Source organism: Balaenoptera borealis (assembly GCF_965194805.1).
Source record: "Balaenoptera borealis genome assembly, chromosome: 19".
NCBI classification, from domain to species: domain Eukaryota; kingdom Metazoa; phylum Chordata; class Mammalia; order Artiodactyla; family Balaenopteridae; genus Balaenoptera; species Balaenoptera borealis.
This window is the reverse complement of record NC_138878.1, coordinates 16,130,481-16,147,611: the sequence shown is the minus strand read 5'-3', so window position 1 is coordinate 16,147,611 and position 17,131 is coordinate 16,130,481. Positions and strand designations below refer to the sequence as shown.

Sequence of the window (17,131 nt, the reverse complement as noted above, 5' to 3'; positions counted from 1 at the left end):
CAATACCTGGTAGATTGTGGATTCCATCTCTCAGCACGGATTCCATTCTTTAAAAAGGTGGAGGGAGATGGGGAGGACTGGTTGCTACGAACATGGGAAGTAGTAGAGATTACAGGCCCAAGAGTGCTTTTGTGCTTGAGAGCTTGCTTCTTTTATTCATTCAGCAAATGTTTTTATATGCCTACTCTGGGGCCAAGCACATTCTAGGTGCTGGTTATACAAAGGTACACAAAACAGACAAGGTCCCACCCTCATGGGCCTTGTTGAAGTCAGACATTAAACAGATAAACATATAATCACAAATGGAAGTGCCATAAAGGAAAAGTTTAGAATGCTGTGTGAAAAGAATTCAAGGGAATTTAGTGCAGCTTGGGAGGCGAGGGACATTTAGACTAAGATTTGGATGAGAAGCCAACCGGGTGAAGAGTCCAGAGAAGAGGATGCCAGGCGAGTAGATCAGCAAAGGCTCTGAATTTTCCTTGGGAGGAGTTTAGAGGGAGGTTTGGAGGAATGTCCGTTGAACATATTCTTTTAGGAGCTTACCTCCCTCCTGCTGAATCCCTGCCTTTGCGACTTGTTGTCAGAACACTTAGAAATAACGCCCCGTGTACTGTCACAGGGTCCCCTGTGGTCCTTTCAGGTCTGGGGCTGTAGCACAGGGACACTCTGGGCTGGGCCAGGTTCAAACAAGATGTGATGCCGGGAGGAAGAAGGTGGAGATACTTTTCTGGCCCACCTGTAGCAGAAGCTGGAGCTCCGTATTCAGGGTCAGCCCTGCGCAGCTTCCTCCTGCGCGTCAGTGGAGGCTGATGGTCCACCACGCTCGTCTCCTGAGCCGCTAGAGCATCCCATGTGCTTGTACCATCTCAGGACACGGGACAAACAAGTCAGGGGCTGCCCTCTGTGTTCAAGGAACCTCAGCTCATCCCCTCCTGCCCCGAGCAGGGGTGGGGTGGAACGAGACAGTGACCACTTCCCCTGGACTTCATCTCTCCTTCAAGTTTGGGAGGGCGTTTGAGCGTTCTTTTTAGTGAAGCCCAACATGCAACCTGGAATGAGATGAGGTGAGTCAAAATTTATTGTATTTTCTCTCTTAAAATGAATTTTTTTAGTCTCAGAAAGCTGCCACCATTGAGAAGTTTGCTCTGTATTCCAGGTTGGGCAAAAGTAAATCACTTGTCTTTCTGTCACGTAGAATGGACTTGCAGCAGTTTTATTTTTACCTTTCCTGTCATTTCTGAGGCTGGCAGCTAGAGGTAGGATGTGGAATGGAGCCATAAATTACCCTTGGAATGACTCGAATGGCCCCATTTTTAACTCTAATTGCGCCTTTCCCTTTTCACCTCTCCTTTTTATCCCCTCCCCCTTAGCCCCCCACCCCCCGTCCACATTTGAATGAGAAGGAAGAATTGAGGCGGCTGTAGGTGGGAGCAAGTTTGCTTAGTGACGCCTCTCTGAATGGTGGAAACCGTTTCTTTTCCCATCACCGCTTCCCATTTTTTTCCCTCCATGCTTCTATTTTAAGTGGCTGGTGGTTTTTTTTGTTTGTTTTTTTCTTTTTTCTTTTTCTGGTTCTTTTACTGGAAACCAGCCCAGCCTCACTCAGTTTTGTTTCCATGCTGCTATTAAAAGACAATGCCCAGTTAAGAGGACTTGGAGGAGGGGCCGCCCTTTTGGTTCTAGTCATCCAGGCAAAAATCGATTCCCTGGATTGGAGTGTGAGAAGAGTTTTAAGATTATTAGGCAATTTTTAACTTCTGTATCTGTTTTTTGGTTTGTACTTTTTTTTAATTTAAATGGAGGAAAACCCCACTATCAGTAGTTCTACCCTGAAACTTCTCTTTTGCTGAGCTAATGGGCCTGAATTCTGAGGTCAAAGAACCTCCCTTTAGTATCCTGGGCCTCTTTTACCAAGATAGAAAAATATGCTTGGCACCCGGTATCCGGTCAGCCACGAATTCTTGACATTTGGGAGAGATGCATCCCCAGGCTTTGAAGAATCCCTATATTTATTAATACAGAGTGTTTGTAGAGTACTGAGTATTGCCTGAATCACATTCCTATCAAGGTTCTTGTTTTCTGGGTGTTTTATTTTTGGGAGGGGGCTATCCTCATACCATACGTTACATGCCTTTTAAAAAATATTTATTTATGGCTACGTCGGGTCTTAGCTGCGGCATGCAGGATCTTTCATTGCGGCGCATGGGCTCTTCATTGCCTCATATGGGTTTCTCTCTAGCTGTGGTGCGTGGGCTCTAGAGCGTGCGGGCTCAGTAGTTGCAGCGCATGGGCTCTCTAGTTGTGGCGCACAGGCTTAGTTGCCCCACGGCATGTGGGATCTTAGTTCCCCGACCAGGGATCGAACCCTCGTCCCCTGCATTGGAAGGCGGATTCTTAACCACTGGACCACCAGGGAAGTCCCAAGTTACCTGCCTTTTAAAACTTTAATTTTTTCTCATGTGGTGAGTTGTTTCTGCAGTGACTGAAACACACAAATTGCTTTTTAAATTTATGAAGATAGGTTTATGGAGGTGTACAATAAAATGCCCCCTATGCAATGTACAGTTTGATAAAAGTATAGCATCTGGTAACCACTACCATAATCAAGATACTGAAAGTTTCATCTCTCCCAGAAGTTCCCTCATGCCCCTTTATAGTCAGCCCCTACTTCTTTCTCCAGCTACTGGCAGATACTAATTGCTTCCTTTCCCTACAGTTTTACCTCTTCCTAAATGTCATAAAAATGGATGGATATACTCTGTAGCCTTTTGTGTCTGTCTTCTTCCACTTAGCATAATGCATTTGTGATTCATCTATGTTGTTGCATCATCAGTAGTTCAATCCCTTTATTTACTGAGTAGTATTTCACTGTGTGGATGTACCACAGTCTGTCTGTTCATTCACCAGTTTGGGTTGTTTATGGTTTTGGAAATTATGAATAAAGTCACTATAATTTGCCTACAGGTTTCGTGTAAACGTTTTCATTTCTCTTGCATAAATACCTAGGCATAGGATTGTTAGTTCGTATGCTAAGTGCATGTTTAACTTTATAAGAAACTGCCAAACTCTTTTCCAAAGTGATGGTGCCACGTTGTGTTCCCTCCAGCCGTGTTTGGGAGTCCCAGGTGCTTTGTGTTCTCACCAGTACTGTTACTGTCAGGTTTTTTTTTGTTTTGTTTTTGTTTGTGTGTGTGTGATTTTTTGGGTTTGTTTTGTTTTGTTTTTACTTTGTCCATTCTAACAGTTCTGTGATGGTACCTCATTGTCGTTTTAATTTGTGTTTCCCTAATGACTAATGATGTTGAGCATCTTTCATGTGCTTATTTGCTGTTTGTAGATCTTCTCTTTTAAAATCTTTTGATTATTTTTATTGGTTTATTCTTTTTATTATTGAGTTTTGAGAGTTTTTTTTTTCTAGAAATAAATCCTTTATCAGATAGGTATTTTGCAAATGATTTTTCCCAGTCTAGGGACTGTCTTTTCATTTTCTTGATAGTGTCTTTGGAAGAGCAGGAGTTTTAAATTTTGATGAAGCCACCAACTACTTTTTAAATCCATTTCCTCATAAAGGATATGATAGATTTATCAATCCCAAATTCTGAGCAACCACCAAATTTAGAATTTCATTTTTTAATTTAGCAAAAGTTTTTGTTTTCATGTCTTGTGAGCCATCACTTTTTTTGACTCTTCATTTTGTTTTCATTTGCATTACTGATGCTAGGGCTGGCTTTTTTTTTAAAACGAAGTTTTGTTTTGTTTAATTACTCCCCATAAACTATTACATATGTGATGATCAACAAAGCTGCACTGGGTGACAATGCCAAGTTATCAGGCAGGCTCACTCACTAGACAAGTGGCTCTCCCACACACTGGCATTGTAGGGTGTGATGCAAATTTGTTTCTGAGCAGAAGTACAAATCACTGCGTTTCCAATAAGATGTAAGCTCCTTGAGGTCAGCGACTCTTTCTGTTTTGTTGCTAGCCCTAGAACACGGCCTAGTGCTCAGAAAATAATGATTGAATGCAATTCTCTGGCCTTCATGCAGGGCAATGCAGGGTGTCCCACAACATTGGAGGCTGTGGCTCTCAGGGTCAGCTGAGGACTGAGGCCAATGCTATGAATGTCAAAGCTTGAATGGCAAGGGACAGCCAAGAGCCCTCTCCTGGGGACCTCACTTGCATCAGTTCTCTTTCTGCAGAGTGGAGAGAGAATCCCAGGGCCCTGACCTTGACTGGCATTCCTTAGGGGGGGTCTTAGTTTCTGATCTTAGGGAGGAACTTAGGTAACTTCACACCAGCATTTTGAGAGGCACGTGGTGTAGTGAGAGCTGAATCTTTGTAACTAGGTGACTTAAAACCATTTGTGGAATTTTGCCATTCCGCCTTCTTCTGACTGCCCCAGGGGCTGCATAGCCCCACCCTCCCGCCCCCAAGATGGTGGAGGGATCAGGCCAAGGTTGAAGTCACTGGCAGAGCCGAAGCCAGGCTGCCTGTGGTGGGGCCCAGCTCATCTCCACCCCATCGCCCCCTTGTGTCCTGGTACTATTTTGGCTTATGGTGTGTGGTTTCAGCTTTTGGGCCAGCTTTTAATCACAACACAGTCCCATCTTTTAAGGGTTGAGTGACCTCCCAGAGAGGAAACTGCTGAAGAGAAGATTGTCCTCAAACATTGAGGCCTTCTCTTCCTTCTAAGAGTCTTACTTTAAAGGTAATTCAAGAGGGGAAAAGTGGAAGCTCCAGATTTAGGGCAAGAGAAGAATCTGGGGGAAGGGTGTGTGTGTGTGTGTGTGTGTGTGTGTGTGTGTGTGTATGGGGTGGGTGGGTAGCTGGGTGGCCGTGGGCCACGGGCAGGGAGGTGGCAATTCACACAAAGTGGTCCCAGCTGCCCCTGGTTTACAGGCTAATCCCGGCTCTGCACCAGCCTGTCATTCAGGGTGTGCTGCTGTCATTAGTGGTTGAACATTTCTGAAAGTATTCTCTGTCAACTCTGACCGCACGCCCCTTTGGGGAAGGGAGGGAGGGGCTAGGAGAGTAATGGGACCCACCCTGTTGTCATGCCCAGCTGCTCTGCAGAGGGACAAGGAGCCCAGGACCTAGAAGGAATCACGGGCCTGTCAGAGCCCGTGTGTGTGACACGAGTGTAGCATTTTCTATGCTGCCCCCTGTGGCCTGCTGCGCCCAGAGGGGGTGAGCCCTCTGCTGTGGGCTGTGAGTACAAAATCACAGAGGCTTTTCTTCTTTTGTCCTTTTTTTTTTTTTTTAATTAATTTATTTATTTTTGGCTGCACTGGGTCTTTGTTGCTGCGCGTGGGCTTTCTCTAGTTGCAGCGAGCGGGGGCTACTCTTTGCTGCGGTGCACGGGCTTCTCATTGCGGTGGCTTCTCTTGTTGCGGAGCACGGGCTCTAGGCACGCGGGCTTCAGTAGTTGTGTCGTGCGGGCTCAGTAGTTGTGGCTCGCGGGCTCTAGAGCACAGGCTCAGTAGCTGTGGTGCACGGGCTTAGTTGCTCCGCGGCATGTGGGATCTTCCCGGACCAAGGCTCGAACCCATGTTCCCTGCCTTGGCAGGCGGATTCTTAACCACTGCGCCACCAGGGAAGCCCTTCTTTTGTCCTTTTAAGGGGATTCTTGTCTGAAATAAACCTTCTATTCACCAATTTGGTCTCTCTCAAGCTCTCTGCCCTCAACACATATATGCACATTCACCAGTGGCGAACGACCATCTTTCCCTTTGGAACGAACCAGTCTGCACTCATTCTGCTTTCGAAGAAGACTTATGGTGAAGTGCTCAATATTAATATTCCTTCCCATGGAGTGGGGACTCTGAAATATTTTTCTTGACTGAGGTGTGACTGACAGCTTTGATTTATGAAATTAGCTCAGGGAAAAATAAGACGGAAAAAGAGAGTCCAAATTAAATCTTTATTTCCACAGCTCAGTCGTACTCTCTCTATCCGTTTTTAACTGCCACGCAGCCTTAGGTACAAAGGACTCCAGGGTTTGCTAGGTTTCTTTTTCTTCTTCTTCTTTTTTTTTCTTTTTTGTAGTTTTGGCCCCAAGAAAAACTTTTTTTTTTTTCTTTTTAAATAATCGTGTTTCTTCCTTGCTCAAAAGTAGACATGCTTAATGAAGAAAATCAGAAGAACCTAGAAAAGCACAAAAGGAAACACTAAAGGCATCCATATTCCCCATGTCCAAAGATAATCACTGTTAACATTTTGGTTTATACTCATCTTGTTGGAGAAGGTAGTCAGTGGAGGCACTTCTTATTCCTCTAGGAATCTCTCAGTTTGTTGTGAGACAACACACTGGACCAACATACTGGACCAGAATGTCCCACCAGCAGAGATGTTCTGGTGGGTATGGAGCCTTCCAGTGGGGGGAGCTTTCTTTCTTTCTTTTTTTTTTTATTGTTGCTGTTTATGTTTTAAAAAATTTTTATTGGGGTATAGTTGATTTACAAAGTTGTATTAGTTTCAGGTGTACAGCAAAGTGAATCTGTTATACATATATGCAATCTTTTTTTTTTTCATATTTTTGATGTGGACCATTTTTAAAGTCTTTATTGAATTTCTTACAATATTGTTTCTGTTTTATGTTTTGGTTTTTTGGTCCAGAGGCATGTGGGATCTTAGCTCCCCGAGCAGGGATCGAACCTGCACCCCCTCCATTGGAAGGTGAAGTCTTAACCACTGGACCACGAGGGAAGTCCCTATCCACTCTTTTTTAGATTCTTTTCCCATATAGGCCATAACAGAGTATTGAGTTGAGTTCCCTGTGCTATTATACAGTAGGTCCTTATTAGTTATCTATTTTATATATAGTAGTGTGTATGTGTCAATCCCAGTCTTCCAATTTATCCCTTCCCCTGCTTATCCCCTGGTAACCATAAGTTTATTTTTTACATTTGTGACTATTTCTGGGAGCTTTCTATTAGAGGTCTTCGTCTTGCCATTGACCAAGTGACCAATGAATAGCCTGGAAGAGATTCAGCTTAAGTCCAGGCTTCCCACCCCCAGCCTCCAACCAGAAAGCGTGGGCTCTTGACCTTAGAGCACCTGGTTTCGAGTCTTTGCTCCATTGCTCACTTTCTCGGTGTCTGTCTTCACCTGTAAAATGAGCATAATAATAGTAAGCTACCTCTAGGGTTGCCATGTTAAATGAGATAATATATGCAAAGTGCACAGCACACCACAGGTACCTGGAACATAATATTCCAGCTCAATGAATATTAAATTCTTCCATAGTCATTGTTTTCACGTTTATTGTTGGTGGTATTGTCACTGCCCCGAGTCCCGTGGTTGTAAATTGTTCTCTGGATCTCTGTTTCTCTGCCTGGAGAGGGGTGGTCTTTTCTTCACTGGGTAGTACTTAAATCATCTCACTGTTGAAAAGTAGTATATAATGAGTAGGAAGTAGAATAATCTCCTGTGACAAAACTGAGAAAGGTAGGGAAGCTTAGACATTTCCATCGAGTGAATGAAATCAAGCTACGACAGGACCGTGAGAACATGTACTGCCTGTTGCCTTGTGTCCTCTGAAGATGTTAGATAGCCTCTGCTGCTGGATTACACCATTTTCCTTGTGGTACAGATCCCTCTCTGCATTTGTTCCTCATTTACTTGCATGGATGTTGAATCACCTTTTCTAGATAAGACATGTCAACATACACATTGGTTGAAGTTGTCTAATGCCCCTTGACTTTTATTCCCAAGGCAAGCATGTTTCTAGCCATAGAGAAAATGGATTTGGATAAGTTTTGGACTCTTTTTTGGCTAATGGGAGAAACATGTCATCTGTAGCCTGTTCAGTGATTCTTGTTTATTTCTTACATTCAAGCCCAATAAAAATAGCGTGATGGTCACAGGATATTTTGCCAATTATTTCAGACGTGGGGGAAATTCACTCTGGATTTGTTTACTTCAAATGGAAAAGTTTACCCAAAGTTGCCTCCTGTGCTTTTACCAAGAAGGAAGCTTACATGGGTCTCTCTGTTCAGGGCCAGCTTCTGTCGAGTCAAAGACCAGAAGGACTATTACAGGGCTTATTTCCCATAAATAGCAAGAGAGGGAATACGGTGACTTAGGTGGGGCACACCTCTGTCTTTTTCACAGTGACTTATGTCTGTCTGCTTTATATTTTGAACCCCCAGGACACACAGACATTCAGGTGGTTCAGCCAGAACAGCCACAGCAACTGGTGAGCAGAGCCCCGGTACTAGCAGCCGGCAGCACCAGCCCCTCAAGAACCCAAGCCACAGTGGCTTGGCCAATGGCACAGGTGAGTGACAGCGCAGAGCACCAGCCCAGACCAAAGCATGGCCTCTGACTTGTTCTCACATGGAGTTGGGACCCTGCCTGCTGTGTCAGGATGCAGGGTGGGCGAGAGAAGACTCCCACACTAAGATGGAATTTGAATCCATCAGTCTTTCCATGACCCGTCTTCTTTTCTCTCAGGCATAGTGTGTACAGCCAAGGTCATTCTCCACGTGACTGTGCTCGTCTGAAATCTTCCTTTGTACAGAAATAAAAAGTATTGATATTTAAATTCATTTCTTTTTTTTTTTTTAACATCTTTATTGGAGTATAATTGCTTTACAATGGTGTGTTAGTTTCTGCTTTATAACAAAGTGGATCAGTTATACATATACATATGTTCCCATATCTCCTCCCTCTTGCGTCTCCCTCCCTCCTGCCCTCCCTATCCCACCCCTCTAGGTGGTCACAAAGCACCGAGCTGATCTCCCTGTGCTATGCGGCTGCTTCCCACTAGCTATCTATTTTACATTTGGTAGTGTATATATGTCCATGCCACTCTCTCTGTTTGTCACATCTTACCCCTCCCCCCCCCCCATATCCTCCAGTCCATTCTCTAGTAGGTCTGTGTCTTTATTCCCGTCTTGCCGCTAGGTTCTTCATGACCTTTTTTTTTTTCCTTAGATTCCGTATATATGTGTTAGCATACTGTATTTGTTTTTCTCTTTCTGACTTACTTCACTCTGTATGACAGACTCTAACTCCATCCACCTCACTACAAATAACTCCATTTCATTTCTTTTTATGGCTGAGTAATATTCCATTGTATATATGTGCCACATCTTCTTTATCCATTCATCCGATGATGGACACTTAGGTTGCTTCCATGTCCTGGCTATTGTAAATAGAGCTGCAATGAACATTTTGGTACATGACTCTTTTTGAATTATGGTTTTCTCAGGGTATATGCCCAGTAGTGGGATTGCTGGGTCGTATGGTAGTTCTATTTTTAGTTTTTTAAGGAACCTCCATACTGTTCTCCATAGTGGCTGTATCAATTTACATTCCCACCAACAGTGCAAGAGTGTTAAACTCATTTCTTATCAACATTGGATTTCTTTGCGAGCGGGGCGATATCTTACTTACACATGACACGTTTTTTCATTTCCTTAATTTACGGGAATAATCAGACTAGGGAGAAAGAAGGCTAAGTATTGTTGTGAAGAGCTGGCTTAGAGAAGATGGCGGCACTGTTGAGTGGGTTGGGATGCCGGACCAGGAGCAAAGCCCAGCTGCCACTGGGGGGCCTCCTGTGGCTGTTCCATTGAGAGTATTTGTTCCATTTGAGAGTAGATAGCGCTTCCACATCCACATGGAACTTCTCTGCACTTGATCCTGCTTCCCCATAAGTGGGAAGAGAAGGACCTATTTCAGAACAAATCCATTTTTGTCATGCTTTCCTTCTGTCTCATCCGGACAGTGTTGAATTAAAAAGGGGAAAGGACAAAAAAACAGGTTTTTTCCCTAAACATCTTGAAGATTGTCATATCTTTGGTGACTGCTGGTCATTTGGTAATTTGTCTGAATTTGGGGCAGTTGGGAAGGGACTCGGGCGTTTGCTTTGATAAGCTGTAGGTGGGGGAAATGCAGGTGTTTAAATCAGTAAGAGACACTGAAATAATTTTGTAGATGCTTGTGATAGCAGAGGTATGGCAGGAAGGACGGGAAGTTCAGAGCAGCAAAGCTTCTTCACATAAGCGTTACCATGGCACTGTTCCTGCCCTTTGTGTGACAAACTTATTGAGCAGGAGAAGTCGATTGGGATTACTTTCTAATGACTTTTAGTTCTCTCGCAGCAGCGCATGAGGGCTGCAGAGCCCCTTTGATAGCTAAGGGCGCTCGGCTATACTGTTGTCTGCAGCAGACTGCAGGGTGGAGTGGCCTGTGTCCTGCAAGGCTCACTGTGTGTGTGCAGTGGCCTGACTTTCTCCTTGGAGTTTGGGACCTGCCCACAGGAATTGAGTTAACTAGCTCGCCCCGAGCCTTGAGGACGAGGATGAGCTGGAGGTGAGGAGCATAGCGGTAGCCGTCTCAGCCTGCCCGGTGCTCCTTTGCCAACCACTGTGTCCAAGTGCTGGAACTGCCAGTTACAGAAACCAGGGGTGGCCTGGCTTCCCGTTTGTGTGGTGGGGACGGCGAGGTGGTGGCCGTGGACTGCGTTACAGAATACTGTATGCAGCTCCGTGAGCACCAGTAAACATGTTTCTCTTAAGCAAATAAGTCACTTGTGGAAATTCCCTGGTGGTCCAGTGGTTAGGACTCGGCTCTTTCACTGCCAGGGCCCAGGTTAAACCCCTGGTCTGGGAACTAAGATTCCACAAGCCATGTGGCGTGATGAAAAAAAAAAGTCACTCATAGATGAGGGCCGGTGTTCACAAACGGGCAAGGGGAACTGGCTTTGGAACCCGTTGTTTCCTGGATGCCACAGGCGTGATACCAGCCACTTTGTTCTTCCAGGGGCCTCCATTATTGTGATGCTGGTCTCCCTCAGCCATCTCTGCTTGTCTTACAAAAACTGTGGGTAGGACTTGCCGGGTTGTCCTGTGGTTGGGACTGCACGCCTCCAGTGCAGGGGGCGTGGCTTCGATCCCGGGTTTGGGAACTAGGATCCCACATGCCATGCGGCACAGCCAAAAAAACCCCCCAAAAAACAAAAAACCACGCCCCCCCCCCAAAAAAAACCACCTATGGGTAAGTTGCCTTTCTGTGGTGATGGTCTTTGAGTAACTCTCCTTGGACATTTAAACAGGTCTGTGTTTCCCCTACTCTTATTTTTAGGTACCTTTGTGTATTGTCCTTATCTCCAGGAATATTATGTATTTCAGCAGACGAGGCACGTGCCAGCCGCGTCTTCCGAAAGCCAAATATCTGTAACCCCAAGCTGCCTTGGAGATGTTTTATGGTGCTGTGTCTGAATGCCCAAACTGTTCCCAAACCTGTCTGTGAAGGACAGTCGTTACATGTTAGGGATTTCTGCCTGTTAAAATACTGAGGCCTTGGCCCCTATCTTGATTCTCTCCTTTCTGCTCTGATGACGGTTCACATTTGGCTCACAGCCAGCCTGGACTTTGTAGGCTTTTTAATGTCTATCCAAGGGATACAGAAAGATCTCACCTTTCCTTTGGGGAGCAGACAGAAGCCCCCCTCTTTGGTAGCGTAAAACTAGAAGCGGGTTGAGGCTCTGATTGAGGACATCTCCGTCCCTGTGTGGACGTACAGGGATATGGACACCTGCATGTACCGCTGTTCGAACTGCGAGGACCAGTTCCAGAATGGTGGTGGTAGAGAGCCGTGCTTCCAGGAAACGTTTCCAGCGACGTACAGGATTTATTTAGCAAGCCTTTTTGGCTGTACTCTGCAGCTATGCATGAAAAAGACATTTGGGGCAAAGACGGAGCTGACTTCCAGGTGTTTTTTTCACGTCACAACTGTAAAGTATCTGTTTTTATAAAAAGAAAGTGAATGGCGGTCTGTCTGTATAAATATAATATTTCTGAGTTTTAGAAGTGGTGGAATCAAGGGCTAGGCTAATGGTATAGCACTTTATTGAGACTTGTGTGCAATGATTTACTTTCTAATTTTTTCTTGAAAACTTTACCCCCCCCCCCCCAAAAAAAATTACATCTCTCACTCACTCCTCCCTTAAATGTGATTTCCATGCATGTAAGGTGGGGAGTCACACTGACTGCAGTCAGATTCTGCCCCCGGTGTATAGCATGTGTGTAAGACCCAGGGACTAGTTGGGCCTTAGTTTTCTCATTAATAAAATCAGGACAAGATTATATATCTCATAGCGTTGTTATAAGGAATAAATTATATAAAACATGTAGCATGTCTAGCACAGTGCCTGGGACATAGTAAGCTCTCAAAGTTAGCTTTTGTCTCTACGAATAATTTCATGTGGTTATAATTATGCAGCGTGGATAGATATTCTTTTTTCCATTTCATTATTTTTGTTACACGTGTCCATGTATCAGCGGTCTTCTTGTTTACCTTTTTTTAGTGGCCTCATACGGTTTCACAGTTAATATGCCATAACTCATATAACCATTTTGCAGTCCTTGTGTATTTCCCTTTTGTAAAACAAAATCCTGATGTAAACATCTTTGCACACAACTTTGTTTCTTCCAGAATGGAGCTCTTGAGTCAAAGGATGCGAATTTTTAAAATCTAAAGTGTGTTACCAGATGGCCTTCCAAAAGGTTTGAAATAATCATACATCCCAGGGCACTGTAAAATTTTCCTCATGGCATATGAGGTTTATTTTTCCCTTGACCTTGTAAATACTGGTTTGTCATTTTGCTAACAGGTATTGGGTGCCACCTTATCGTTTTACCTCATTGCATTTCTACAATTATCAGTTGCTTTTCTCTTAAGCGACTTTTTTCATGGTGTTCAGTTATTTGTCTCATGGAGTTATAGACATTTATTTTAGAGATTTATATAGTCTAAGTACAGGTTTTTAATAAAATTGTGGTAAAATGCTCATAACATAAAATTTACCATATAAACCATTTTTAAGTGTATAATTCAGTAGCATTGAGTACATTCACAGTGTTGTGCAACTTTACCGCTATCCATTTCCAGAACCTTTTCATCATCCCAAACTGAAACTCTGTACCTTTTACACAAAAACATTCTCCCTTCCTCCTACCCCCCAGCCCCAGCCTCTGGTAACCTTCGTTCTACTTTATGTCTGTATGAATTTGCTTATTCTAGGTACCTTTTGTCTCTGGCTTATTTCACTTAGCATAATGTTTTCAAGATTCATCCACGTTGTAGCATGTGTCAGGGTTTCATTCCTTTTTCAGGCTGAATAATATTCTGTTGTATGTTTTTACCATGTTTAATTTTTTTTTTTTTTAACCATGTTTAATTTATCCATTCATCTGTTGATAGACATTTGGGTTGTGTCCACTCCTTGGCTATTGTGAATGCTGCTGTGAACATGGGTGTCCAAGTATCTGTTTGAGTCTGTTCTTTCAATTCTTTTGGCTGTATACCTTGGAGTAGAGTTGATGGGTCATAGGGTAATTCTATGTTTAGTGTTTGAGGAACCCTTGAACTGTTTTCCAGAACAGCTGTACTGTCTTTTCCCACCAGCAGTGAATGAGCATTCCGATTTTTTAACATCCTTGCCAACACTTGTTTTTTTCTGTTTTTTTTTGTTTTGTTTTGTTTTGGTTTTTTTTCCCATACTAGCCGTCCTAATGGGTGTGAAGTATCTAGGTACAAGTTTTATCTATTATTTGTATGATTATAAGTTTTCCCCCTATATCATTGTTTTGCCTTTTATCTCATTTTCTGTGGTTTTTGTAGCAAAGGAGTTAAAAACTTAAAAAAAATTGTCCCTGAGCATTTTTTAAATATTTGTAATTTTAACTTTTGCTTCAGTAGTGAAAAGATTCTCTCTTGTCTCTAGATGGAATAAATATTTTCTGCTTTACTTTTTTTTCATGTTAAAAATATCCCACTGGAAATTATACTGGTTTATCTGTATCTATACATACATAAATATAATGAAAGCTGGGTTTCAATTTTTCTCTATAGCAGGGTCCTATTATCCTGTAAACATTCATTACTTTTTTTCTTTCTGTGGTTTTACTCAGTGTTTATCACTTACTGTATTCTTATACGCAGTGAGTATTCATTTCTGGACTCTTTACTTATCCCATTTATTTCTGGTTTTGAGCCAGTCTTGTGTGATTTTGATTATCGACATGTTATAGGATGTTTTTCTAATGTCTGGAAGGGCTAGTCCCACCTTATTGCTTTTTCTCCATGATATTTTTTGATAGTTTATACATTTTCAAAACAAATTTCAGACTTTGAATGCTTAGAAGCGTGGTGGAATGTAAGTGGAAACTGTATGAATCTACATATTGACCAAGGAAAGATTGAACTTTCCCATCAGGTGACATGGTATGGCTTTATCCATTTTTAAGTTTTTCTTCTTTTTTCCATCTAAGTTAATTGCTTTTTAAAATATAATCCTCACCCACCCTGTGTCATGCTAATTATGAAATATTTTTCTAGTTTTGGTCCGCTCCCTTGAAGAGCTGAGTTGATCGATTGCATTGGAAGGCATTGCTTGGGTTTCACGGATGAGAGATACTGACTGCTTTACCATGTATCATATGTTACGAGCTGATCTTCAGTTTAAAAAGCTTCCATTGTTGGCAGTCGCCTTCTCCATGCCCGAGTGAGGGGGCTGAAAAGACCTGTGTGTCCAGTGAGAGTCTGTGCTACACCACACACACACCTAAAGATCTTGGAACACACAGTGAGCTGGCAGCCTGTCTAGGATTAAGAAAAAGAATTTCCAATTCCTGATCTTTTTTTGGCCAACTGTGACTAGAGTATGTCTTAGTCCTGAATGAATATCTGATTCAGAAAGTTAGAATGTTTAACCAACATCACAGAGGGAACCTTGTGAAATACCCACAGTTGCAGAAATCAGCCATTTTACCTCCTTACCCCATTTACCCTCTCATCTTGGTACCCAGCTTTTCTTTCCCACACAGGAAAGCCATCTAAGCCATCTTCATTTCTCCTCCTCCCACCTCCTTCCATTGTTTTTGTTTAATAGTCTTCTGGATTTGAGTGCTGGTTCTGCTACTTGCTTGGCACCTCTCTGAGTGGTACCTCTGGGAACCTCAGTTTTACCTTCAGTAAAATGGGAATAATACTACCTTCCTCATGGGGTTATTAGGAAGATAAATGAGCTAATGAGAATGAACTTGTGAAAAGCAGCACGGGATCCTGGATTGGATCTTGGAATAGTAAAAGGACATTAGTGGAAAACCTGGTGAAATCCAAATAAAGTCTAGAATTTAATTAATAGTAATATACTAATGTTATCTTTTTAGTTTTGACAAATGTGCCATAGTTCAGCAAAGTAGTAATAGCATGGATGAAGGCCATGGATGAAAGGCATGCTATCTTTGTACTATCTTTGTAACTTTTCTGTAAATTTTAAACTATTCCAAAATTTAAAAAATTTAAAAAGAACCTGCTTTGCAAGTGATAGTGTTACCCAAATGTGAGGCGGTTTTATTTCAGATATCTTTTGCTAGATTATTAGGCCTATTAAACAAGTATTTATTCAATGAATATTTATCGAATGCCATTTTGCTAAGCGCTATGACAGTGTGAAAAAGTATGAAATAAGGCCTCTGCCCTATAGTCTGTTTCAGGGGAAGAAGCTGAAAAGCCCCAGTCAGCCAAATACCAACACAGCAGATGTCACAGGGGCTACGTGGTTGAGTAGCCAAGACCACAGGTGCTGTGGGCTCTGCAAAGGGATCCGTCTGGGCTGAAGTGGTGGGGAGAGCCTCTAGGGAAGGAGGGCTGAAGTGTGCAAAGGGGTGGAGACAAGAATGTAGTAGGTAGAGAATGGAAGTAGCAAAAAATGAAGGAAAACAAATTTGCCCTCATTCTCAAAAAGGATGCTGTCTTTTGGGGGAGATAAGTTGTGTACATCAAATAATTAGGATTAATAGAGAACACTGGCTATACTGAATAGAGCTTAAATGTAAAATACAGCAATTTTCTAAGGCACGATGAAATTATAACTCCTCGTCTATGTCAATCCAGTTTTTCTCTCTACTTGAAGTCATGGCTCAAGTGCGGCGCTCTGTCACTGTTTTACCAGGGTGACCATGGCGCAGTAACTGAATTATCTGAACTTTGGTTTCTTCTGACTGTAAGCTGCGATGGTTTGGATTTAACTTCTGAGGTTTCAAGCCCTTATGTTCTAAGAACATGTGTGTATATACAGGCACACCTTTGTTTTATCTCTCTTTGCTTTAGTGTGCTTCACAGATATTACATTTTTTCTTCTTCTTTTTTTTTTTTTTTTTTACAAATTGAAGGTTTGTGGCAACCCTGCATCAAGCAAATCTGCCGGCACCATTATTCCAGTAGCATTTGCTCACTTCGTGTCTCTGTGTCATATTTTGGTAACTCTTGCAATGTTTCTGTTCTTTTTTTTTTTGTCATGCCGTGTGCCTTGTGGGACCTTAGTTCCCTGACCAGGGATTGAACCTGGGCCCTCGGCAGTGAAAGTGCGGAGTCCTTACCACTGGACCACCATAGAATTCCCCAGTTCTTGCAATATCTCAAACCCTCCACCAGCAAAAAGATTACGACTCACTCAGATGATGGTTAGCATTTTAGCAATAAAATATAAAGTATACATTGTATTTTAAGATATCATGCTATTATTGTACACTTAATAGACTGCAATATAGTGTAAACAAAACTTACATGCACTAGAAAACCAAAAAACTTGCTTTATTGCGATATTTGCTTTATTGTGGTGGTCTGGAACCAAACCTGCAATATCTCTGAGGTCTGCCCGTACACACACACATACAGAGTCTTTGAGAGCAGAGAGTATAAGCATGGACACATAAAGTTTCAATGCTAGGATATCTGGCTTTCACATTCTGTTTCCAAATCTAAACTCGAGATACCACAAAGCTCTTAAACAGATGAACTACTCTGGTGAATCAAAGGCTCTCGGATAGCTCTGTGGACAGATGCAGTCCTGGTGGGAACCCTTCTAACTAGATTTGCAGCAGCATGAACGGTCAGATCCAAATAGTATTGACTAGGCGGCCTTTTCCACTGGCACGCTGCAGGGCTCTGGTTTTGTTCTTTTCCTGGTTGACAATTTCATAAAAAATTTTTTAATAGGCAGCACATATATGTTGTCAACACTTTAAAGGTATAAAAGCTTAAACAGTGTAAAGAAAGTCTCCTTCCTATTCTGGTCTTCCAGCTTCCCCTTCCCTCCCCAGAGGCAGTCACTGTT

General features: G+C 42.7%; 1 protein-coding gene across 2 annotated transcripts in view; it reads left to right on the top strand.

Annotated features, from left to right (window-relative positions):
- WWP2 (WW domain containing E3 ubiquitin protein ligase 2) overlaps positions 1 to 17,131 on the top strand; it is a 141,894-nt gene that overhangs the window by 71,732 nt on the left and 53,031 nt on the right. For both annotated transcript variants that reach the window (XM_082369814.1, XM_082369813.1), the window contains exon 7: positions 8,151 to 8,278. In XM_082369814.1, the coding sequence (XP_082225940.1) occupies positions 8,151 to 8,278 (128 nt within the window). The remainder of the gene's footprint in view (positions 1 to 8,150; positions 8,279 to 17,131) is intronic.